General features: G+C 41.8%; 1 protein-coding gene across 1 annotated transcript in view; it reads right to left on the bottom strand.

Annotated features, from left to right (window-relative positions):
* The window catches only part of SH2D4B (SH2 domain containing 4B), a 173,825-nt gene extending 147,449 nt beyond the window's left edge, over positions 1-26,376 (bottom strand). Inside the window, exon 1 of the mRNA XM_087872341.1 lies at positions 26,214-26,376. Coding sequence (XP_087728467.1) covers positions 26,214-26,376 — 163 coding nt within the window. The remainder of the gene's footprint in view (positions 1-26,213) is intronic.
* Between the last annotated feature and the right edge of the window lie 325 nt (positions 26,377-26,701).

Raw genomic sequence — 26,701 nt, 5'->3', positions numbered from 1 at the left:
CCCACCTCTCAATCCTGCGATTCAGCTGAGGCTCTGGTGGCATCCTGGGAATGGGTGGCTACCAACGCCTTGGACAGAATTGCACCTTTGTGGCCTCTAACCCGACGCAGATCCTGGATTGCTCCTTGGTTTTCCATGGAGCTCTGGGAAATGAAATGTTGGAAAAGATGCCTAGAGGAGAGTTGGAGGTCCTCCCGATCTGAATCTGACCGAACACAGTTAAGAACCCATATTAAGTCTTATCTAGTGGTGATGGAAGCGGCGAAACGAGATTACTTCACCACCCTCATTGCATCTGCAGAAAACTGCCCAGCGGCCCTGTTTCATGGGACCCGCTCCGTCCTCAATCAAGGAGCAAGGGAAGACCCTTTACAGGGCAGAGCTGAGGATTTTGTACAGTTTCTGCATGATAAAATCGCTCAGATCCGGATCAGATTGGACTCTGGGCAGAATCCAATCGGGAGACTAGGGTGGGTCTTGAGAATAATATCTGGATTGAGTTTGACCCTGTTTCTGTCAAGGAAGTGGACAGGATTATGAGCAAACTTAGTTCCTCCACTTACTTATTGGACCCTTGTCCCTCCTGGTTGGTTTCGGCTGCCAGGGAGGTGACTAGAGACTGGATCCAGGCAATTGTCAATGCTTCATTGAGAGAGGGGAACTTCCCTGCCTCTCTTAAGGAGGCGGTGGTTTGACCTCTCCTCAAGGAGCCTTCCCTGGATCCAGACTCACTTAATAACTATCGTCCCATCTCCAACCTTCGCTTCATTCACAACAGCTCCCACAATTCCTAGAGGAAACGGAATACCTTGACCCATACCAATCTGTCACTGCGTTTTTTTATTTCCCAGCTGAGCTTCATTATTTTTGGACTAATAGACTTACTGTAGTTTGCCAAGTTCCTTATCAGTATTTTACTACGCATGTCCGCATTCTTTCACATTCCTTCACACTCTTTCCTTTGTTCTCTTGCCAGAAAGGTCCGGCTGAGAAATAGCCGGCAAAAGCTATTTCAAAATGTAGCAATTACTTTTCTTAGTTAGTGAGGTGTTTTATTTTCTTTATAACAAATAAATGAGTTTTATTAGAGAACTTTTCTTCGCGTTTCTTTTCAGAATATTGCAACAAGGAGGAAGCCTCGATCCATCCTCTAATTAAACCAGGGTGATTAGTCCCAGAGCCAAACATGGGATTAATCAATGCCCTGACATCTGGTAGCTCGGACGGTTGATTTATGGCTTTTTTCCTTGTCTTGTTATTTCTGATAAGAGTGCATAAGCAGTTAGTTTTTAGCTACTGAGGTACACTAATTATTTTGCTAAGATGCCGAAACAGAAGAAAAAGGAAAAAATGAAGCACAGAGCTTTATCCTCTTTGGAAGAAGAACAGGAGATAGTAACGCCCTCAAGATTCCAGCCTCTTGCTACAGCTACGCAATTGGAACAAGAAGGTGCCATGGGTGAAGAAGATCTGAAAATGCTTTCGGAAACACATCAAAGGACAGATATCAGAACAGCTGCTTTTGAAGATAATGAACTGCAACTGAGGTCGGTAGCCTTTTCTTCTCAATTTGCATGCTATGAATCTATTCTACCAGAGCCCACAGATTACGATGTGCTTGGTGCTAGGCCAAGAAAGTTTCCACAAATGGCAAAGCTTTTTCACCCCCATGAAGAGAGAGAAGTAATTCATTATTCTCCTCAAAGCCTTGAGCTCACCCAGCGTGAGATGGCCATTAAATCCTACCGTGAACATGTAAAATATTATGAAAATGAACTTTTTCGATTTAAGAGAGATTTGTTTATGCTTGAGCAAGATAAGGAAGAATCCCGTGACTTAAATTTTTCAAAAAGCGCCATCTTGTCTTCTTCCTGAGAGCCAAAGACACTCCCCCTGGTGGATTCTGTGTCAGGCCAATTAAGGCAGAGAGCACTGCATACGTCACATGAAAGTCTCCCTGATCAAGTTACATGTAAATCTGCCACGCAGTCATTTCTTGTAACTGGGCTGCCCGAAGCTAAAGGTGCAGCACCATCTGCTGGCGAAAGTAATTTACTACAGGAAGCTGAAAGAGAAAGGAGCTTAGATGAACATTTTAAATTACTACAGCAGACCCTGGCAAACCTGTCTCTAACTCACTCAGAGATTCAAGCTGAAATGCCACAAGTGTCTCCACGGGCTCAAACTCCAACACCCCCTGTGGTGATGGTGTCTTTTTAGATGGAACACAGCCAAACTTGATGCAGCAAAGGCAAATGACCGCATCTCCAGCAGGTCATGCCAATATTGCAGATCAAGCACAAATGGCAACTGGAATACAGCAGATTCCAGTGCATCATCGACAGCAGCTACAAATGCCTGCATATGTGCCCCAGTCACAAGGGCAAATAGGGCCAGCTCCTGGTCCACCTCCAATGGCACAACCAAGACCATTTTTAGGTCCACAACAGGCACAGCAAATACCACAGGCATTTCTGCTAGCACAGCCAGCATATCAAATGCAGGCTCCTTACCAGGCATTTTCTGTCTCTCCACTAACTGGTGAGTCAAAACTAAAAATGTCAGGACACAATTATAAAGCCTGGGTCAGTGAGATTACACTCTTGCTTCTTAGAGAAGGCACTCACTGCATGGTTTTTAACCCTCCTGCCCAACCATGGGATTTTGCAATACGAGATCTAGAGATAAGGGCTCGAACAACATTATTGATGTCCATGGACACTGAACTGCAGGTCACTTTTCCACCAAACACAACAGCCCGACAAATTTGGGCTGAATTGGAAAATTGCTACAGGCCTATCTCAATTGAATCTTCGTGTTTACTCATGTCTGAACTCCATGGTTCGAGATTGAAACCCGGTGAAAAAATTGGAGGGCATTTGACCAAACTGAAAGGACTGAGAACAGAATTGAGAGAAAGAGGCCATAACATTGAAGATATTCAAATGATCAGCATCATTATTAACTCTTTGAATTATGAATGGAAAGATGCTGTTACAAAAATTAACCAAGTCCCAATTGCTCAACGCACAGTGGACAATGTCTGTAGACCTTTAATTGAAGAAGAGGCATTCATGTTGGCCACACCACACTTGAGAGGACCACCCGCATCAAAAGCTCCAGCTAGGAGCCCCTTCCAAGGAATGACCTATGCTCCAAGGATGCCAAGATGCTACACCTGCAACCGTGTGGGACATGCCACCCGGGATTGTCACCAACGAGTTCCAGCTCCCGTCACATACCAACCCAGAGGAACAGATTCCAGAGGCAGAGGCAGAGGCGGAAGACAAGGTCATCGTGGTCCCCAGCGTGATCCACAAACTCCACTCGCCACACTGGCTTTAACCAATGATCCACAACCTCAACCAGAGTATGACAGACGACTCCTGTGGACTTTGGACAGTGGTGCAGCATTGCATGTTACCTACAGAAAGGAACTTTTCACAGAGATGCACGAGCCTGAACCAGAACTATGTGAACTTTATTCTTTTTCCAATCATCCTTGTCAGGTCAAAGGAAAAGGAACTGTTTATGTTGAAGAGCTCGATGCATTCATTTCTGATGTTTATTACATACCAACAGCAACCAGTAACTTGCTTAGTCAGAGTCACTTGTCTAGAGCATTAAAATTCCAGGTTCACCACCTTGAAAATGCAAGTTACATAGTTAAAGATGGAGATATTGTTGCTGGAACCATATTAATTGGTGGTGCTTATTACTTAAAGCCAAAGCCTAAAACACAAACACAGGCAAGTATAAAAACTCCAAAAAGGGAGAGCACAGGCCCAGAGAGAGATGCTCCAGAGAGAGATCCTGTTGCTATTCCAAAGGGTCCTAAAGCCAACAAAAAGAGAGTTGGTAAACAGGTTGCTCAGAGCAAGCCTGAGGTTCCACATAAAAATGTTAATGTTGAGAATTCACTAACAGGTAAACCTTTGCATTCCAGGTGTATCCATAAATGGCATAGAAGATTGGGGCATGCCAGTTTCCGTGTTCTTAGGAAGATGCCGGAGTTCGCAAAAGATTTGGATCTAAAGGGGTGTAAGGTGTTTTTGGATTGTGCTGTCTGCAAAAAGGCCAAATCCAAAGCAGCCATTCCCAAACGCGCTACACGCCTGTCAACACGCATTTTTGATTTGGTTCACATTGACATAGTTGGTCCTTTCCTGCCATCATTTGGTGGTAGAAAATATTTTCTAACAATTATTGATAATTACTCTAGATATGGATATGTATATCCTATGAAAGAAAAATCAGAGACCTTTCAGATCTTTAAAGACTTTGCAACCCTTGTTTCTACCCAACACCAAGTTTGCATCGCCAGAATCCAGAGTGATCGTGGTGCCGAGTTCATGTCTCAGCGTTTCCAGGACTGGATGCGTAAGAATGGAATTATTCATCAGACTTCGGCCCCTTATACACTGGCTCACAATGGAGTCGTAGAACGAAGACAAGGGGTACTGCAAACCATGATACGTTGTCTCCTAGAAGACTCCAACCTTGGTAAGATATACTGGGGTGAAGCTATCAAGTACGCAAATTACATTGTCAACCGTACTTGGAGCAGTGTAACAAATCAGACTCCTTTCTTCATGTTGTATGGCTACAAGCCCGATCTTAAAAACATTCATATTTTTGGTTCATACGCTATGGTGAATATTCCCTTAGCTCAAAGAAGAAAAGGAAGTCCAGCAGCAAAGAGACTGAGATTTATGGGTATTGATGATAACTCAAAGTGGAGCAAATTTATTGACTCTAAACATGTAATTGTGATTTCCCAATCTGCTAATTTTGAGGAAGACATTGACTGGTCCAGGATTCATTCCAATGATCCTGGAGTTTATTTTCGCAGAGATGATACTGCTGATGCCACGCAGATTGATGATCAAGATTCCACTGGTTCTTCTCAACCCGATGTTCCGTCTTCGCAAGGTGCTAGTTCTCACCTATAAGGCCCTACATGACTTAGGTCCGCGATATTTGCAGGACCTTCTCCTGCCTGCCTCTCACCATCCTGTTCGCTCACATAGGGCCATTCTCCTCAGGGTTCCAACGGCGAGCCAATGTCATCTTGCTGTGCCCAGGGGTAGGGAGTTCTCTGTGGGTGCTCCCACCCTCTGGAATGAATTACCTACCGAGCTCTGGAACGTGCCGACACCTTCTACAGGGATGCGGTTTCGTAGCCGCAGTCGCTGAGGCTGTAGTTGTCGCTTCTGCAGGCTGGGGATTGCTGCCTTCAGGCTAGCCCAGGACATGATGGATAGAGATGAGTCAGTGTCGATTTCCATCTTGGATGGACTTCCTTCGATCTCTTTTATTTATTTATTTTTTAAAAAAACAAACTTTATTACACATAAAAAGATAAAATATCAAATCAAGTACATACAAAATACATTTCTATTCACCCCATAAAAGAGAAAAACAATACAAAACGAAACTAAATATATATATCTATATATAGAAAGTGACTTATTACATCATTTATCTTATTGATGGTGCTTGTTGTTAATTTTATTTTCTTGTTTTCTTGTGGAATTTTACATTTACTCTCCTTTCTTTTGACTTGTCCAATCGTACCATCTATTCCATACAGTATAATATTTTGAGTATACCTTGTCTTTTAACTCAAATGTTAATTTAGCCATTTCTGCACAATTGTAAATTTTTTGGATTACTAGATGATCTGCTGGCAATTGATCCATTTTCCAATGCTGTGCTAATGCCAGTCTGGCTGCCGTAATTATGTGTAATATTAAATATTTTGTTTCTTTGCTATGGTTTCCTTTGATCATGCCTAATAGAAAAATTTCTGGTTTCAGCTCTATTTCCTCTGTTGTTATTTCTGTTAGCCAAGTTTTTATTTTTTCTCAGTATTTCTTAATTTTTGGGTAAAGCCACCAGACATGAAAGAATGTGCCCTGTGCTTGTTTACATTTTCAGCAAGTTGGATTTAAGTTCTGATACATCTTCTCTAACTTCGAAGGGGCCAGATACCATCTATACCACATTTTATACTGATTCCCTCTATAAACTACTGATTTTGTCATGATATAATTGGTTTCCCATGCATTTTCCCAGTCTTCTAATTGTATGTTATGTCCAATGTTTCTTGTCCATGCTATCATTTGTCCTTTTACTAATTCCTCTTCTAGGTTGAATTCTAATAAGTATTAATAAATTTTTGATTTCAATTTTTCTTCTTGGCTTCTAACAGTTTATCTAATTGGTTCGGTTTTAGTTCAATTCCTCCTTCCTCTTAATCCTTTTTATATCTTTTTTTTATCAGTAAATAGGGCCACCAGTCTATCAATATTCCTTGTTCTCTAAGTTCTTCTTGTGTTTTTAATACTCCCTGGGAATCCAATATCATTTTTTGTAGTGCCAATGTGTTGTGGTGTATTTGCGCCTCCATTGTGGATAACCATCCGGGAACTTTTATATAATGTTTGTTTTTAATTTCTCGCCATGTACAGATTAGTGAATCTCTTAGTATATGATTACTGAAGTTTTTATATGTTTTGTTCCCTGTGTTCCATAAGAAGGCGTGCCACCCCATCATCAAATCATGTCCTTCTAATTTTTATAGTCTTTGGTTTTCCAAATTCACCCATTCTCTAATCCATGTTAGACTTGTTGCTTTGTAATATGTTTCCCATGCTGGTAAACTGAATCCACCTCTAGTTCTATCGTCCTGCAATATACTTAATTTGATTCTTGGTTTTTTCCCTTCCCACACAAATTTTGTGGTTATTCTACTAAAATTATTAAAGAATTTTTTATCTAATTGTTAATTAGAATTGTATAATTGGAATTGTTTGAAATAAATAAAGGAGTCTCGGCAGTATGTTCATTTTTATCGCTGCAATCCTCCCTAATAGAGATAATTTCAATTTCCCCCATTTTTCTAAATCTTCATTTATTTTTTGGACCAATATTCCATAATTGTTCTCCTTTATAGTTGTACTTCTGGCTGTCAAATTTATACCTAAATATTTCACCTTTTTTACCACCTGTAATCCTAATTGATTAACTAATTCTTCTATTTGTTTTGCTGTTACTTACTTACTTACTTACTTTATTTGATTTATATACCGCCCTACTCCCGAAGGACTCAGGGCGGTGAATAGCCAAACAGTAAAAATACATAGATACAAAATTTAAAAACAAAGTAAAATCGAATTAAAAATTTGGCCCAGACAGATTAAAACACCCCAATCATTTAAAAACTGATTAAAATTTGCATAATTAAAAAGAGTGAAAAGATTAGGCCAGGCCTGCCTGGTGGAATAAAAAGGTCTTAAGAGTGCGGCGGAAGGTGCACAGATCCGGGATTCTCCGTATCTCCGGGGGGAGCTCGTTCCAGATAGTAGGTGCCCCCACAGAGAAGGCTCTCCCCCTAGGGGCCGCCAGTCGACATTGTTTGGCCCGCGGCACCCAGAGGAGCCCCTCTCTATGAGAGCGTACCGGCCAGTGGGAGGCTATTGGTGGTAGTAGGCGGTCCCATAGATAACCAGGTCCTAAGCCATGGAGCGCTCTAAAGGTGGTGACCAAAACCTTGAAGCACACCAGTGCAGCTCTCGCAGGAGACGTGTTACATGGGAACGCCATGTCGCTCCTATTACCACCCACGCGGCCACACTCTGCGCCAGTTGGAGCCTCCGGGTGCTCCTCAAGGGGAGCCCCATGTAGAGAGTGTTACAATAGTCCAGGTGGGAGGTGACGAGGGCATGAGTGACCATGCGTAGGGGGTCCCAATTCAGAAAGGGACGCAACTGGCGAATCAGGCGAACCTGATGAAAAATCCTCCCGGTCACGGCCGTCAAATGCTCTTCTAAAGACAGCCATGAATCCAGGAGGACACCCAAGTTGCGAACCCTCTCCGTGGGGGCCAATGATTCGCCCCCAGTAGTCATTGATGGAGCCAACTGACTATATCGGGATGTCGGAAACCACAGCCCAGGCTCTTGGATGGGTTGAGCCTGAGCCTATTCCTCCCCATCCAGATCCACACGGCCTCCAGGCACCGGGACATCACTTCAAGGGCATCGTTGGGGTGGTCCGGGGTGGAGATGTACAGCTGGGTGTCATCAGCGTACTGGTGGTACTTCACCCCAAAACCACAGATGATCTCGCCCAGCGGCTTCACAAAAATGTTAAACAGGAGGGGCAAGAGGACCGACCCTTGCGGCACCCCACATATGAGGGGCCTCGGGGTCGACCTCTGCCCCCCTGTCAACACAGACTGTGATCGGTCAGAGAGAAAGGAGGAGAATTGGTTTTGTATTGGGGTAGATTTTTGCTAACCAGGTGGCTAGAGGCCACCTGTATAACATTTTGTATTGATTTTCTTTGTATGCTACTGCTCTCGTCAATTTATAGTTCTTATTCCAAATTATTTCCCAATCATTCAAATTTATACTATGTCCAATGTTCTTTGCCCACACAATCATCTGATCTTTAACTATCTCCTCTGCCCTATCATATTCTAATAAATAATTGTATAATTTAGCCAATATTTTTTTCTCCGATCCTATCAATACCTTATCGAATCCATTTGGTCCCATCTCTATACCAAATTCTTTCTTGTCTTTTTGGTATTGAGACTTGATTTGTAGGTATGGCCACCAGTCGATATTAATACCTTGTTCTCTCAGTGTATCATTAGATTTAAGGTTTCTGCCGCTATCTAGGATATCCTTATATCTAAACATTTTTTCAGTTCCTAACATGTTGGGATATATCATGGCTTCCATTATAGAAAGCCACTTCGGGAGTCTCGTGTATTGCTTTTGCCTGATCTCCGTCCAAGTCTGTATTAATGTGTCCCTTATTTTACGTCTATGAAAATATGTTTTCTTTTTCCTATCTTTATCCCATAAACACGCGTGCCACCCTCTCTGCAGGTCATGCCCTTCCAACGTTAAAATCCTTTTGTTTTCTAGGGTGACCCATTCCCTTATCCACACTAAATTAGCTGCCTTATAATATATTTCCCAAGCTGGGAATCCGAAACCCACCCCCCCTTACTCCTTTTATCCTGTAATATTCTCAATGAAATTCTGGGTTTCCCCTCCCCCCCCCAGATAAATTTCCTAATAGATTTATTCAATTCCAAGAAAAAATTTTTATCCAAGTTAACTGGTGTAGTTTGAAACAAATATAACATCTTGGGCAGAATACTCATTTTTATTGAAGCTATCCTACCCAAGACTGACAATTGCAGTTTCCCCCATCTCTCTAAATCTTGCTTTATTTTTTTAATTAAGGGTCAATCACTATTCTTATATTATTTCTTATTTGCCTTCCAGGGAGGAATCCATTTTGATCCATATGTATCAAGGTATTTAATATTTTCTTTATTCTTTCTGCCATTACACTCATAAAAAATTTGTAATCTGAATTTAAAAGGGAAATTGGCCTATAATTTTGTATTTGTTTTGGATTGGTACCTTCTTTTGGTAGTAACGTGATATGTGTTTCCCTCCATGAATCTGGAATTTTGGAGCCCATCAGCGCCTCACTGCAAATTTCTAATAATTTGGGTAACAGTATTTCCTCCAGACATTTAGACAATTCTCCTGGGAAACCATCCGGACCTGGTGACTTATTATTTTTAAGTTTTGAAATTGCTCTATTGTAACCTCTCTGTTCAACATTTCCCTCTCTTCCTCTCCTATCAATGGGAGTTCTTCGTTTGCCAGGTATTGTTCGATTTTCTCTCTTGGTACTTCTTCCTCTTTATATAGTGCTGCGTAGTATTCCCGGGCAATCACAAGCTTATCCTCTTCTTTATTTAATACGTTTCCCTTCGTGTCCTCCAGTTGATAAATGGTCCCTTTTTCATTCTCCTTCTTTAGTTTATAAGACAGCCATCTGCTCGGTTTGTTAGCATTTTCAAAATAGTATTGTTTTGATCATTTTATTTTGAATGCCAATTCTTCCTGATCTAAAATATTCAATTTATGGGGGACTTCCGGTTGGCACTGCAGGCTTCGTGGACAGTCTCCTTAGACCGCCAGCCCTGTGTCTTCGTAAAAGCCGCTTTGACAGTGCAAATCGGCTGTCTGGCCTCCCCTTCAGGAAAAGAAGGAGAGGAGAGCTGGTGGGCGGGAGTAGAGCTCCCCGAAAGTCCTCTGGAATAATTCCAGAGGCTTGGAGGGTGAGAGCTCCCCAGTCAGCCCACCAAGAAGCTCCAAAACCAGGATGACTCTGTGTAAACAAAGCTAGAAGCCGCGATCCGATCCTGCTGTCAAAAAGTGAGTCTGATTGATTACAAGTGCAGGCAGAGCAGAAACAGGAGAACAAGCCTTAAAAGTAACAGCACTTACCTCCGGAGTTACTTTGTTTCAAATTGAATTTCTTTGAGCTGGAGGCTGAAGATGGCATCTTTATTATGGTTTTGAAAGTGAAAGTCAGAAACGAAAGTGATTATTGAGAACTTTGCACTGGGGGAGTGGATTAAAGCTGCTGGGAAGTGAGAGCTTGTGGAGAAAAGACTATTTTGCCTGATAAATCAGAGACTATAAATTACAAGCACTTTAAAGTTGTTCAAGGGACTTTGTGGCTTTGGGAAAAAAAAGATCTTTTTAAAAAGGAAAAAAAAGATGGCTTCTAAACAAATTAAGCCAGGAGTTGTTAAAGGAGAGGGAGGTTCCCCAGTTGTGTCAGTGGTGACACAGAAAGCACAACTTCCGGCTGATTCACAGAGCCAGGAGGCTGCTCTCAATGATTTCAAAGAGTTTATGAAAGAAGCCATGAATAATCAAGCAACAGCAATGAAAGAAGCTATGAATAATCAAGCCACAGCAATTAATAATTTAACAGTACTTGTGGAAGGGAAATTAAAGAAAGTTGAGGAGGATATAAAATCAATTAAGGAAGTGGTTGCAGAAAAACACGATGAAATAAGAGATGATATTGTTTTTGCAGTATCAGGATTGTCAAAACTTGTTATTCAGTTGGAAGAGAAAGTGGAAGAAATTAATGAAGCCAATTTAAATTTGGAAAGCAAAATGGGAGATATCATGACCAAAACAGAGAAAGCTGATGATGAATTGGTAATGTTACAATACAGGTCCATGGAATTTGCCTTGAGATTGAGAGGCCTGAAAGAAAACAGCAAAGAAAATTTAAAGGATATTTGTGCTGATGCTATTGCAGAGTTAATTAAAGAAAGACCAGAAGAGGTGGCAAGCCGAATTGACAAAATCTACAGGGTTAACTCCTGGTTGGCAAGACAATGACAGCTGCCAAGAGATGTAGTGATTTATTTTACAACCAGGAGGATCAGAAATGATATTTTACAAGCTTACTACAAGAATAAGGTTCAGATGGCTGGGCAAGAAGTGGTGGTTTTGAAAGAGATCCCTCCAAAGATGTTGAGAAGTAGAAAGGACTTTGGCTTTTTGGTAAATGAGCTGGGAAATCAACAAGTGGCATACAGATGGGACGTTCCAACTGGTCTAATAGTGACCTAAAATGGAGAAAGATACCGGTTAAACACAGTCTGGAAGGCAAAAGATTTCTATGTTAATGTTTTAAAGGCTGGATACCCACCCCCACCAGGGAGGAGCAGAAAGAAAATGGAGATGATACAACAAGAAAAAGATGGAAAGCAGATACAAACTTATGCCAAAGTTGCAGCTGGAGGAATCATCACGGAAGAAGATCTGGATCTTGGGGGTTTACCTCCAACTCTGGAACCACTCAAGAAGGGAGAACTGAAAGCACAACGACTGACCCGATCAACTTATAAACTTCAAGAACAACAGTCAAAAATGCAACAATCTCAAGATCTATCTCAAGAAGTTCAGAAAACAGAAGCAGTGGGGGGGGAGGCTAGGCCGAAGAGCAAGGTGGAGGAGGATCTTCAGCTGATGCTTATGCGGCTTCAAAAAGCTAAAAATGGCAACTAAATTTCTATCTTGGAATGTTAATGGCTTAAATTCACCACAAAAAAGAAAGAAAGTATTTCATTACTTGAAACAATTTAACAATGATGTTATTTGTCTGCAAGAAACACATATTAGGTTATTAGACCAAAAATATTTGATAAATTCAAGATTAGGTACACACTTTGTGGCATCAGCGCCAGAGAAGAAAAATGGGTTAGTTGTATATGTAAAGAAAGGATTATCAGTTAATTTAATTGAGGCAGATGATCAAGGAAGATATATCGCAATTGAATTATTAACACAGACTGGAAAAATGCTTTTAATTGGAATATATGCCCCTAATTAGCAACAAGACAAATTTTATAAATTTTTACACACTAAAATAACACAATGGGATTATAAATCTTTTATATTAATGGGTGACTGGAATGGAGTAATAGACACACAGAGAGATAAAAAAAGTTTATCCAAGATTCCAACACGTGCAAAATTACCTAAATCTTTTTTTGATATGATGGAAGATATGGAACTGAGAGATATTTGGAGAGAATGTAATATGGAGGAAAGAGATTTCACGTTCTTTTCTGATAGACATCAATCCTTCTCCAGGACTGATTTTATACTAACCACAAATGATTTTATTTCTAGGGTGAAGAAGACAAAGATATGTCCAAGAATTTTAACTGATCATAGTCCGGTTTGGGTGGAATTTGAACAGGAGAGGGGAGAAAGGAGGTCTTGGAGGTTAAATGAAAATTTATTTAGATACGAAGAAAATGTGAAAGAACTTAAAAAACAAATGAAATAATTTTTTGCTATTAATATGAACAACGGTATCTCTATGGAAATGGTTTGGGATGCTAGTAAGGCTTATATGAGGGGTACGTTAATACATATGAATAATAAACATAGACTAAAACAACAAAAGAAGTGGAAAGAGATAGAGGAAGAAATAAAAAAGAAAGAACAATTACTTATACTTAATCCAGAAGATAAGAAGGTAAAAGAAACAATAAATATATTACGAGGGCAATTTAATATGTTAATGGCTGATCAGGTGGCAACTAGCTTACAATATGCTAAACATAATACATTTTGTAATGCCAATAAACCAGGTAGGTGGTTGGCCTACATGCTGAGGAAAAAACAGAAATCACGAGTCATTGGTAAGATAGAATATAGAGGTAAGGAAGTTTACCAATAGAATATGATTAAAAAGGCTTTTTTAGAATTTTATACAAAATTATATGCTAGTGACTCAATACAAGGTATAGAAATAGATAGATACTTAAAGAAAGGGAATATTCCAGAATTAACGTTGGAACAGAGGGAAGGATTGAATCAACCAATAACTTCTGAGGAGATCATTGCTGCAATTAAGCAGTTAAAAATAGGGAAAGCTCCGGGAACAGAAGGATTAACAGCTGTTTATTATAAGAATTTACAGCTTGAAATGGTAGAACCACTTAGAGCTTTATTTTGTAAAATTCAATTAGGGGGAGGAGTTCCACCCTCTTGGAGAACAGCTTTTGTTTCATTTATTCCCAAGGAAGATCAAAATTGTATCAAACCTGAAAAATTTAGGCCAATTTCACTTTTGAACACTGATTATAAAATTTTTGCTAAGATATTAGCGAACAGATTAATGCCAGTTATGCAACAAACAATTCACAATGATCAATCGGGTTTTATAAAAGGGAGGCAAATGAAATATAATGTTAGACAAATTATTAACTTATTGGAATATTTGGAAAAAAATAACCAGGTCCCTGCAGCATTCATATTTTTGGATGCAGAGAAAGCATTTGATCGATTCAATTGGCAATTTTTGTTTAAGATAATAGAAAAAATGCATTTTGGGGAGTATTTTATACATTCAATTAGAGCAATATATCAGGAACAAACAGCACAAATAATAGTTAATGGAGGCCTAACAGAAGTCTTTAAAATTGAGAAAGGTACAAGGCAGGGTTGTCCCTTGTCGCCATTGTTGTTTATCTTAACTTTAGAAGTTTTGTTGAATAAGTTACGTGAATCTGATAAAATAAAAGGAATTGTAATTAGACAGCAGGATTATAGATTAAGAGCGTTTGCAGATGACCTGGTTGTTACTTTATCTCAACCTATAGAAGTGGTTCCATATATGTTGGACATAATAGGTCAATACGGTAAGGTATCTGGATTTAAAGTAAATCAACATAAGACAAAGATGATAATTAAAAATATGTCCATATCTCAAAGAGAAGATTTAGGGAGAATAACGGGGTTTGAAATAGTTAAAAAGGTTAAGTACTTAGGAGTATATATTGCAGCCTCAAACACGAAACTGTTTAAAAACAATTATGAAGTTCTTTGGCAAAAAGTACAGAAAGAAATGGAAAATTACAAATTTTGATGGTACCGGGGCATAGTGAGCCCTCAGCGTGGTCTGCAAGACCTGCCACGGTACCGACTGAACCGGGGTCAGCTCAGATAGTGACTCAGCCATGTCGAAGACCTAGGGCTCAGGAATAAGGCCCACTTTCTATTATCGGAGAGTCCTTGCAGGTCGTTGGCCTCAAGGAAACACTTGAATCGAGTCATGTATGACCCCACTTCTCCTTTGATGGGTTGAAAGGAGTTGGCGGTGCAAATGCAGACATCATGGTTGTCGCGCTTGGCACTTTAGGCTTGTTCGCCTGGCTGGATTTGTTGCTGTCAGCTCTTTTTGTTTGCTACCTGTCTACCTCAATCCCACCTTTGTCGCCAGTGTTAAATTGGGTGATAGAGGCAACAGGAGCCAGGTCATGAACAACAACAGCTCTTTATTTCACAGTGTGAATCCAGCAAAAGATGCAACAAGACAGCTCCCTTTATTTAGTTTTCTGCCTAGGGAGTTAGCCAATCACCAACGTGCATTTTCCCTCCAAAAGTTCCCTCCAAAACTAGATACATTACACAATATATGTGGGTACATGCAAAATTTTGTTTTTATTTGTTTTGTCATGTTTATTTATTGTATATTGGAGGTGGTGACCCTTTGAGAGCTGTATGCAATGAAATTTCCTTTTAATATATGCCGATTAGTGGACATTCAAAGTGACAATAAAGTTATTCTTTCTATCTATCTATCTATCTATCTATCTATCTATCTATCTATCTATCTCCCATGTTTCCCTTTCTTTTGACCCCCGAAATAAGCATTTGACCTTAATATCGGAGAGGTCTTATTATTTTTGAGGTGCAGGAGGCGGCGAGCATGGTCACCTCATGGCTGCTGCTGTGGTTTGCTGCTGTGGCAGCGCAACACAGCCACTCGTCAGCTGTTCACCCCTGAGGCTGTGCACGCACTTCCAGTCATGCTTCTCAGGATTCTGCACCATGCCATTGGCCCAGCCACACCTCGGCACCCAGATGTCCCATCACTGCTATCGCCTCCCTGTTCTTTATGCTGGCCACACACCTCATTGCCTGTCAGTGCCACTCACAGCCAGACCCAGCCAGGAGAATGGCCTGCTGATGAGCGGCTGGCCGGTGCTGTCCTGACATGTCCCACCACTGCCACCGCCTCGCTCAGCATTGGACTCACCAGCTCCAATGGTTGCAGCTCTGTGCCCCCCACCCCAACACAGTTATGGTGAGCCCCGATCAGGATTCGACAAGAGGCCCTGAGCTGCGTGGTTGCCCAATGCCAGGGCAGGGCTGGGGCTGGCAAGAATGTTCAAGAAATACCTCCAGGCACCCAGAGAGATAGAACCAGAGGCAACTCCCGATCAGCTCAGTTTATCCATGGGTCATGATTAAGGGGTCCAGCTGCCATTACCTGACTGGGGAAGGGAAGGGCTTCACTAGGTCTTATTTTCAGGGGGGATCTTATTTTAGCGCTTGTGTTCAAAAGCCCAATTGGGCTTATTATCCAGGGAGATTTTATTTTCAGAGAAACACAGTGTCTGTCTGTCTATCTGTCTGTCTGTCTGTCTGTCTATTATCTATCTATCTATCTATCTATCTATCTATCTATCTATCTATCTATCTATCTATCAGTGGTGAAATCTAAAATTTGTTACTACCGGTTCTGTGGGCGTGGCTTGGGGGGTAATGTGACTGGGTGGGCCTGGCAACTCAGCTTGGATCATCAGAGGCATTTAAAAGGAAAAAAGCCTCTGCTGATCAGGCAACTCAGCTTGGATCGTCAGAGGCTTTTAAAAGCATTTTTTCTACAATCTCTGAAGAGGTTGTAGAAAAAATGCTTTTAAAAGCCTTTGACAATCCCAGCTGAGCCGCACGATCATCAGAGGCTTTTTTTTTTAACCTTTAAAAGCATTTTTTCAGCGGAAGAGGTTGTAGAAAAAATGCTTTTAAAAATTAAAAAAAAGCCTCTGATGATTGTGTGGCTCAGCTGGGCATGGGGGGGGGGCAGGGATTTTTGCTACCGATTCTCCGAACCACCCGCCTCCATCGCTACCAGATCGGGCAATCCGGTCCGAACCGGGAGCTTTTCACCCCTGCTATCTATCTATCTATCTATCTATCTATCTATCTATCTATCTATCTATCCTACAGCCACAATTCAGCCTAAAATTTCTGTTGCTAATGGCTTCCCCATGGACTTTGCTTGTCAGAAACTCACAAAAGGGGATCACATGACCCCGGCAGGTTACTGCAGCTGTCATAAATATGAACACAGAAAAATGGTCATAAGTCGCTTTTTCCAGTGCCATTGTATCTTTGAATGGTCACTAAATAAACAGTTGTAAATTGAGGACTACTTGTACTGACAGACATAGGATAGCTCTCAGTACTGGTTGTACTGGGGTCCTCAAACTGTGGATTTTAGAAAGCTAAACAGTTACTGGCATTGATTGTACGTGTGTGTGTGTGTGTGTGTTAACCATGACACTCAGGACCTTGGACAGTTCCAAATATTGGCTATATTGCATTGGGAGTTCTCCACTCTTAGTCATGGTGCAAATTACCTCTTTTACTAAGTGATTTTTTTTTTGTTATCCCCATAAAACTATTATTAGTTTTATTTCTGCCTCATGCTAAGTCATCATGATATTGTAAGCTCTAAGACGTACCTGAATAGTCACAAGCAAGATTGAAATGGTGCATCAGGGGCGAGAGGTACTTCACTGAGGTTTTCAGAATAAACTGTTGTGAATTATAACTCACAGGCTAATAAGTACTGATTTCAAGGACATTGGTGGGAATAGGGTGCATTCTAATCATTGCACACCCAACTAACAAGGCCTCAAAGAAATTAGAATCATTGAGGAGTTGCAATAAATTCTCCCCTGCCTTTTCCAAAACCAATATCTTGGAAATTCACCAATTCAGCACTGTCTCATACACTTACTTTATCAGACCTGCTCGAAACATTCCAATGTATAGAGTTGGTGACTACAGTGGTACCTCGGTACTCAACTGCTTTGCAATTCATCAAATTTGATACTCAACACATTTTGACACAAAAAGCTTGTCCCTGTACTCATCGTTTGTTTTGTACTCAATGCACAAACTGGAACTTGTCAGCGTCGGCTGCCTTGTAACTCACTACATTATTCCTTAGGGAGTAAATTTGTTTGGTACTCACCATTTTTGGTACTCATCAGAACCAAAGTAGCACTTTGCTACTTTACCTGAGTAGCAAGGTAGCACTGTATTCATATATGGAGAATATTATAGTCTACCCACATTTATTAGTAATGCTGCACTTTCTCTCAATACCTAACGCTTGTATTGGTTACCATTGCAAACGCCACTAAAATATATTGTCCTAAGTCCTTGCATCCCATTTCAGCATATAGTCAAATAGAATTGATTTTCACATATACGTATTTTGTGCTTTCTACCTACTAACTGTGGTGTTTATATCTTATAGAACCCCTGATCAGTTATCACTGTGAGGTGCTACATAATTAAAGATCAAGAGGTCTTTGTCAGGAACACCCACATAGCTTAGAATTTATGTCCTATTTTAATGTCCTTGGAAGTTGTTGAGGAACTGGGAATGTGCTCTGCAACACGTAAAAGGCACTTATCTCTTTTCTGTTGCAATTGTGAAAAGGGGAAGAAAGCAGCTTGCAAGCTTGCTAGAATAACAATAAAGCAGTAGAAGCAGAGCCTGTGATCAAGGAGTCTCTGTGTCATTTTTGTCACCTCTCACATCTGAGAAATACACACATCTCTCTCCCTGTGTTATTTCTAAGTATTTAATGGTGGTGGTTATTCCAGTATAATGTGCACTTTTTCTGTAATTCTTTGATGAAACCACCTATATGGATTTTGTGTAGTCCTGCAAGGCAGAGAGATGGCATGGCATAGATGCAGCACACTCAATGTAACCTGCTAGTTTTGCTAAATAAAATGATCATTTAGAACGTCTCCAGCCATTTGAAACTAGCATTTTACTTCCAACAATGGGAATTTCAAAACATGCTGCCAGTCTCACAGACACAGCTATTAATTTAAAGAAAGATGCAAATTTTTACCCTGTCAAAATCCAGCCAGGTGCTGCACAATTCCACAAAATTATTTCCTAAAACCTGCAATTCTCTTAGCATCAGTAAAATCGCTCTGATCATCCTGTTCAGCCCTTCAAGATCAGATTTTTTAAGTATACTTTAATCATTATATAATTGATGACAGCAGTTGATTAACAAAACTGCTCTGTTAACAAAAAATGGAAGTCACGGCTAATTACTGACATAATCAGAGTATTACTTGAATTCTATAATTTTGACACAAGCTATGTTGATGAGCAATTGAACGACGTGGCCCAAAGCCAATAGTTCCATTCAATAATTTTTGAACAATTATTTTGAGTAGTTATTTAATTTCAGACACATGTTAGACCATGTAGCTGATATTTTCTACCATAGAAGAATGTTCTCTATGATGCAATGTTATTCAGTGAGGTTGAGACTAATGTTACAGGATATCAGAGCCCAGGTAGGGTTCCTCTTGGTGCTAAAGTCAAAAAGAGAAAGAAAAGCTAAAAGTAATCTATGATGGTTGAGCAGTGCTTGTATGAATGAAGTCAACCAACCTAGGAAAGCAGCTTCCAAAATCAAAATCAAACTTGTGAACTGTCGCCAAATCAACTGAAGAGACATGTCTCAAATCAGTGGTGGGTTCCACCCGGTTCCACCGAGCCAGTAGCGGTGATGATATGACATCACCGAGCCAGTTCTGCCCCCTCCGCCCCCCCACCCGCATTATTTTTACCTTTTATTTGGCCCCACCCCCAATCTATTGCTGCCTCCTGAGTCCCAGCTGATGGCTAGAGGGAAAAAACTGTTTAAACTCTTGCCGCGAGGCTTCAAAGGGCTGCCCTACAGCTGATCAGTGTTAAAAGAAAATACATGAGTAGATCGGTGCCTGCAAAAATAAATGGGTAGACCAGTGCCTACAAAAATACATGAGTAGATCAGTGCCTGCAAAAATAAATGGTAGGCCAGTGCCTGCAAAAATACATGAGTAAATCAGTGCCTGCAAAAATAAATGGTTAGACCAATGCCTGCAAAAATAAATGGGTAGATCGGTACAGCTCTGCAAGCAGTTAAAAGCCTAGTAGACCAGTACCTCTGCTAAATCCTAAATAATTGTCACATGACCATCAAGCCATGCCCACAAAATAAGCCACGCCCACAGAACCAGTAGTAAAAAAATTTAGAACCCACCCCTGTCTCAAATAGATTGGCTCAGATAATGAGTCTCAGTTTGGAGCATGTGGTGCAAACAAGGGATAGATAAAAAAGAGGAGAATTCAAGGAAATGTATGGATGGAAATATGAAGGAAATTACTGTCATGTTCTTTGAAAAATAACCCTCTGGATTTGCCACTGGACACGCGAAATATCACTTTTCCATTTTTATCTCTTACAGGAGACAAATTCCTTATGTGATTAACCACACGGCCAAATAAAGCCTATTCTATTCTATTCCATTCCATTCCATATGAGACCCAACTGGATGTATCTAAATAACTAATTGGTTGCTACCTCAGCCTATAAACTGGAAGAAACATTGAGACTGTAATTGTGATTTTTCTCTTTATCATTTAGAGGCTGCCTAAATGATGAGAAAAACATCCTGGCACATTTCCATCTCCCATGAAATGGGAATACAACAAAGTTTGAGTCAGTTATGCGGAATCTACCTTCCACCCATGTCTGAATCAAAACACAGTTTCAGGGCCTAGAGAATAAATAAATCAAAACACACACACACACACAAACATACACAAAGAGACCACTCTGAGCACAAAGGAATCTGTGGTAAATGAGGCTGACCTTTCCTCTCTGTTCTGGCTTTGTCTCTCTGCAATTATTGAAGAAAGACCATCCTTCCTTGAAGACTATCATCAAACATTTTGTTCTAGGAGCTCTCTTGGCTGTAATTTGGCCAAAAACTACATAGGAAAAGATTTTTATAATAGTAGCTCTTTTCTTCCTGAATCTGCTTCTTGAAGATTTCCCCAATTATGTCCAGCACAACTATTTCAGTGCCAGGAAAAATCTTATTATCTCAGGCCTTTTGATCTTCTCATACAAGTAGTCCTGGAGTTACAACCACAATTGTAGCCCAACATTTCTGTTATTAAATGAAACAATTGTTAAATGAATTTTGCCCAATTTTGAGATTTGTTAAATGAATCACTGCAGTTATTAAGTTAGTAAGATGGTTGTTAAGTGAATCTGGCTTCCTTATTGATTTTGGTTGTCAGAAGGTGGCAAATGACCCACAGATACTGCAATTGTCATAAATATGAGTCAGTTGCCAAGCATCTGAATTTTGGTCATGTGACCAGGGGAGACTGCAATGGTCATAAGTGTGAAAAACAGTCATAAGTCACTTTCAGTACCATTGTAACTTTGAATGGTCACTAAACAAACTGTTGTAAATTGTGCACTACCTATAGCTGTGTTTTTTTAAAGAGGTTTAATTCTCGGGTCTTCTTAAATAATGTCTGTTTTAATGTGGTTATTCTCAAATGTTATTCTATTTCTAATCTGTGGTTTTATTTGAATGTGTTTTTCTTTCATTTATATGGATTGATCTGCGTTTTTATTTTATAATGCCACTAGATCTACCAGCTACAGCCAGCCAGTAAATCTTAGAAAGAAATCACAGCATGCCACTTTACATGTCCGTGGAGAAGTAAGTCAAATTTTATCTTGTGGAATTTACTCGTAGCTATGTAGGTATTGTATTGGACTCATAAATATTACTCTCTACTGTGAGGAAAGTTTTCATCCATCTCTACTTCAGATGAAATGGAGAAGTTCTGCTAGTTTATATCTTTTGATTCACCTTTTAGAATGTGATCATTACATGTTGTCCAGTGGTGGGTTTCAAAATTTTTTACTACCGGTTCTGTAGGCATGGCTTGCTTGGTGGACATGACTTGGTGGGCATGTGACTCAGTGGGTGTGGCCAACTTGACATCACTCACAGCCACGGCCACTCAGTCACATGACCACCCTACCTAGCCACACCCAAAAAGGGGTGGGAAATTTTCTTGTATTTCTACCAATCTACTTATTTTCTGCCAGGCCTGGCCTAATCTATCAAAGGCCTCCTCCTGCATGCCGCCCCACCCTCCCTTCATCAGTCACATGCGTCACCCCATTTTCCCTCCTTCAGCAGCTCTGGCCCTAGTCCCTCTTCCTCCCCCACCACCGCCTCTTTCTTCAGGCTGCTTACCTTTCTCCCGTGGCAGCCTCCAGCCAGCCACTGCTGCTGGGAAGTGGCTCTCAAAGAGGTGGCAGCTGGGAGGCTTCTCGCAGTTGCATCGAAAAAGAAAAAGCTTCTTAGCTGGCCGCAGGCCACCAAAAACTACCAGAGGTTGCCGTAAAAGCCACTGCCGTCACCTCCCTGTTCTTCATGCCAACCACGCATGTGCATCCCATTGCCTGCTGCATCACACTCGGACTGACACAGAAGCAATGTGATGCGATGGCAGCGGCTTTTTCAGCAACCTCCAAGTAGCTTTTGGTGGCCTGCAGCCAGCTGAGAGGCTTTTTCTTTTTCAATGCAACTGCGAGAAGCCTCCCAGCTGCCGCCTCTTTGAGAGCCACTTCCCGGCAGTCAGATGGGCAGGCAGGGCAAGCGAGTGGCGAATGGGCTACTAGTTCAGGGGCGTGACCAGCCAGCAGTCATTAATGGTTTGGCGACCCAGGCCAAATTACCACTACCAGTTTGCTCCATCAAGAGACGCGGGAAGACCCCTTGGAGGGTAGAGCTGAGGATTTTGTACAATATCTGTATGACAAAATTGCTCAGATTCGTGAACAGCTAGACTCTGACTGGATTGATCCAGAGGAGATGACAGGGGCAGGTCCTGAGAATATTATTTGGGAAGAGTTTGATCCTGTGACTCCCGAAAGCGTGGACAGGATACTGAACAGACTAAATGCGACCACATGTTTATTGGACCCGTGTCCATCCTGGTTGGTACTGGCCTCCCGGGAGGTGACGTGAGGCTGGCTCCAGGAGATTATAAATGCTTCTTTGAGTGAGGGTGTCTTTCCCACCATCTTGAAAGAGGCGGTGGTGAGGCCCCTCCTCAAGAAGCCCTCCCTGGATCCAGCTGTATTAGCAAATTATCGTCCTGTCTCCAACCTTCGATTTGTTGCAAAGGTTGTTGAGAGTGTGGTTGCACAACAACTGCCTCAGTACCTGGATGAATCGAATTATCTAGATCTGTTCCAGTTGGGATTCAGGCCCGGGTACAGCACAGAGACAGCATTGGTCGCATTGGTTGATGATCTCTGGAGGGCTCGGGACAGGGGTTGCTCCTCTGTCCTGGTCCTACTAGACCTCTCAGCGGCTTTTGATACCATCGATCATGATATCATGCTGCACCGGTTGGAAGGGTTGGGGGTGGGGGGCACTGTTCTACAATGGTTCTCCTCCTTTCTCTCTGACCGGTCGCAGTCTATGTTGACAGGGGGGCAGAGGTCGACCCCGAGGCCCCTTATATGTGGGGTGCCACAAGGATCGGTCCTCTCGCCCCTTCTATTCAACATTTATGTGAAGCCGCTGGGTGAGATCATCCGTGGTTTTGGGGTGAAGTACCATCAGTACGCTGATGACACCCAGCTGTACATCTCCACCCCAGACCACCCCAATGATGCCCTCGAGGTGATGTCCCGGTGCCTGGAGGCCGTACGGATCTGGATGGGGAGGAACAAACTCAGACTCAACCCATCCAAGACCGAGTGGCTGTGGTTTCCGTCGTCCCGATATAGTCAGTTGGCACCATCTCTGACTATTGGGGGCAAGTCGTTGGCCCCCACAGATGGGGTTCGCAACTTGGGCATCCTCCTGGACTCACGGCTGTCTTTTGAAGAGCATATGACGGCCGTAGCCAAGAGGACTTTTTATCAGGTTTGCCTGATTCGCCAGTTGCATCCCTTTCTGGATCGGGACTCGTTACGCACGGTCACTCACGCCCTTGTCACCTCATGCCTGGATTATTGTAATGCTCTCTACATGGGGCTCCCCTTAAGAAGCACCCGAAGGCTCCAACTGGTCCAGAATGCGGCCGCACGGGTGGTGATGGGAGCAATGTGGCGCTCTCATGTAACCCCCCTCCTGCGCGAGCTGCACTGGCTCCCAGTGGTCTTCCGGGTGTGCTTCAAGGTTTTGGTTACTATCTTTAGAGCACTCCATGGCTCAGAACCAGGGTACTTACGAGACCGCCTCCTGCCACCAATAGCCTCTCACCGACCAGTTCGCTTCCATAGAGAGAGACTCCTCAGGGTGCCGTCGGCCAAACAATGTTGACTGACGGCCCCCAGGGGGAGAGCCTTTTCTGTGGGGGCACCTACCATCTGGAACGGGCTTCCCCCGGAGTTACGAAACATCCAAGATTTACGCATATTCCACCATGCCCTGAAAACATTTCTATTCCAACAAGCTGGTCTGGCCTAACTCTCCCTTTTTAATTGGCTTTTAAACTGGCTTTTAAATTGGGTTTTAAATCTCTTTAGATAAATTTGGATGTTTTTAATCTTTGAGCCTAAATTACTTAATCTGTTTCTTAATAGTTTTTAACTTCTATATGTATTTGTATTTATTATGGCTGTTCACCGCCCTGAGTCCTTCGGGAGAAGGGCGGTATACAAATATGAAAAATAAATAAATAAATAAATAAATAAATAAATAAATAAATAAATAAACCAGTATGAACCAATAGAAACCCACCACTGATGTTGTCCATACCTGGATAAGCCTCTCAAAAGAATGAAGAACAACAGAGTTGGAAGGGACCTTGGAAGTCTTCTAGTCCAACCCCCTGCTTAAACAAAAGACCCTATAGCATTTCAGATAAATGGTGTCCAATCCTTTCTTAAAAACCTCCAGGGATGGAGCACCCCAACTTCTGAAGGAGAGCTGTTCCACTGTGAACTGTTCTCACTGTCAGGAAATTTCTCCTTAGTTCTAGATTGCTTCTCTCCTTGATTAGTCTTGTTCTATAGTCTTGTTCTAGATCTAACTCAGTAGTGGTAACCTCCAAGTGTGTGGACTTCAGACACACACACACACACATATACACCAGAATTCCTAGCAATGTTTGTGTTGGTTGGAGAACTCTGGAAACTGGGAAAGACTAAGTTAGATGGAAACTAATCAAGGACAGAAGCAACCTAGAACTAAGGAGAAATTACTTCACAATGAGGACAATCAATCAGTGGAGCAGCTTGCCTCCAGAAATTCTGGGTACTCCATCACTGGAAGTTTTTAAGAAGACAACCATTTGTATGAAATGGTATATAGGGTTTCCTGCCTGAGCAAGGGGTTGGACTAGAAGACCTTCAAGGTCCCTTCCAACTCTGTTATTCTGTTCAAGTTCAGAGTCTAAATCTTTTGGCTCAAAAGAGAATTGAATTTTGCAATCTCAGCCTCCATGGTCGGCAGAAAAGATGAAGCCTCTGGATTTTCTAGAAGCTTGATATTTGGCTTTTAGCTAGATTATAAAGCAGAACGTTCCATTTATTTTCCTTTTCAGCCTTTTCAGATTGACCGAAAGGACTCCATTCTAGGAAGCTCTGCTCTACAGAGCTGTCTCATGTCTCTATCTGATTTTCTCAAAAGTTTCTAGGAACTCTTTGTCTGTGATTGTAAAATGAAATGCTCTTCTTTATCGGCAGGAGGAAAAAAAGGAAGTTTGCATTAATACCGCATTAAATATCCATTATAATGTGCCATGCCGAACTTCTAGCAACTTAAACATAATATGGGCTATTTAATAACTTTCATGTTCTGCCACATTGCTCAGGTCTGTCATGCAGCACAGATCACGTAACAAGGTTATTTGTTGGAGATGTGAATTGTTCCTTTTTAAGTGCACCCTTTAAAAAGGAATAAAAAATTTCCCAGTGAAGTGAAAACACCATATCGTTAAGCCCAAAGGGATGAGCCGAGATTAAGTAAGGACACTGAAAAGGAAAAAGTATCCAATCTAGAACAACCTCAATTTCCAAGCCCTTTTAAGCAGAAAATGTCTGAGGGGTCCCTTGATGTTCTCTGAGCTCGGTGGTTTTCTTGCAGATGTTTCATTACCCAACTAGGTAACATCATCAGTGCTAAAAAGGAGTGGGGTTTGCTCTCAGTTTGTATTTCAAGGCAGTAGCACCAGCACCAGGGACCAGTTCCATAGAGGGTGGTTTTTCCACAGACCGAGGAAGTGTGATTTCATGCTCTGCCTGGATCCTGCACATACACAGATGGGGCTTCACTCCCTTGCAAAGCCCGGTTCCAGGTGAGCCACAGACTTCTGCCAGTCCATGGCCTGGGTTGGGAATCCCTGTTCTAGGGTTTTGCCCTGCCAGTGGATGGAAACCAAAAAGCTAAAAAAGAAAACAAAAAAGGGAACAAAAGGACCAAAACACCTCCCCACCAGCGATTAAACAGCAAGATGAGCAGAGATTATCTCCAAGATTAACATTAGACCAACAATCGAGAAGTAAACAATGCCCCAATCAAGGAACAAGCTAACAGTAAACAACAGTAAACCAACCAAGCAAACTCCAAGATCACTCCCAGCAACACTGACAGGGCAAGCCACTAGAATAACAAAGGCAGGGAAGGAAGGAAGGAAGGAAGGAAGGAAGGAAGGAAGGAAGGAAGGAAGGAAGGAAGGAAGGAAGGAGTCAGTCAGTTGGTCGGTTAATAAGTCAATAAATCAGTAAATATCATTTCCCTCCTTTGTACCCATTGAATTCATGGGCAACTGCTAAGTAGAAGAATATGCAAACTGTACACAACTTTGCAAACAGTAAAGGATTGATCTATGGACAAGAGGGAAACAAAAATAGCCCATCTTACTCTGTTGAAATCTCCTTGTCCCCTTTGGGCTAACGTCTCCTTCTTCCCATCGCCTGACCTGCTCTTCCCTCATCTTGTAAAAGAGGATGTGTTTCTGTTCTTCGTTCAGCTCTGCCAAAAGCTCAGGATCGATGTACAGGTCTCGCAAAATTTGCTGCAGCATGGCCAGGCTGAGCTACCAGACAGGTAGAGCCTTCAAAAAGCAAAGAGAAGGGAAGAAAGGAGGCTCAGCTCAAAGCCACTCAAGTTCCATCCAAGCCTCCCGGATGAAAATCCGAAACTTTTTTCAGAACCAATGAGGGAAAAACAAAATAGAAGGGGGGATACTTCTGGTAAGCATTGTGGGGTTCCTCCCCATCCACTGGCATTCCTTTAGGGATCCCAAAAATAACTCTTGAGGGCTTCACCCATCAACAGATATGCCCCCACAAGAAGGATGGAGCCAATGCTTATTGTATGTGCCCAAAAGGCAGGCAAGAAGCATGAGA

The sequence above is a fragment of the Pantherophis guttatus genome, chromosome 6 (genome assembly GCF_059756535.1).
Source record: "Pantherophis guttatus breed Tessera chromosome 6, ASM5975653v1, whole genome shotgun sequence".
Lineage (NCBI taxonomy): Eukaryota > Metazoa > Chordata > Lepidosauria > Squamata > Colubridae > Pantherophis > Pantherophis guttatus.
This window is presented reverse-complemented; position numbering and strand designations above follow the sequence as displayed.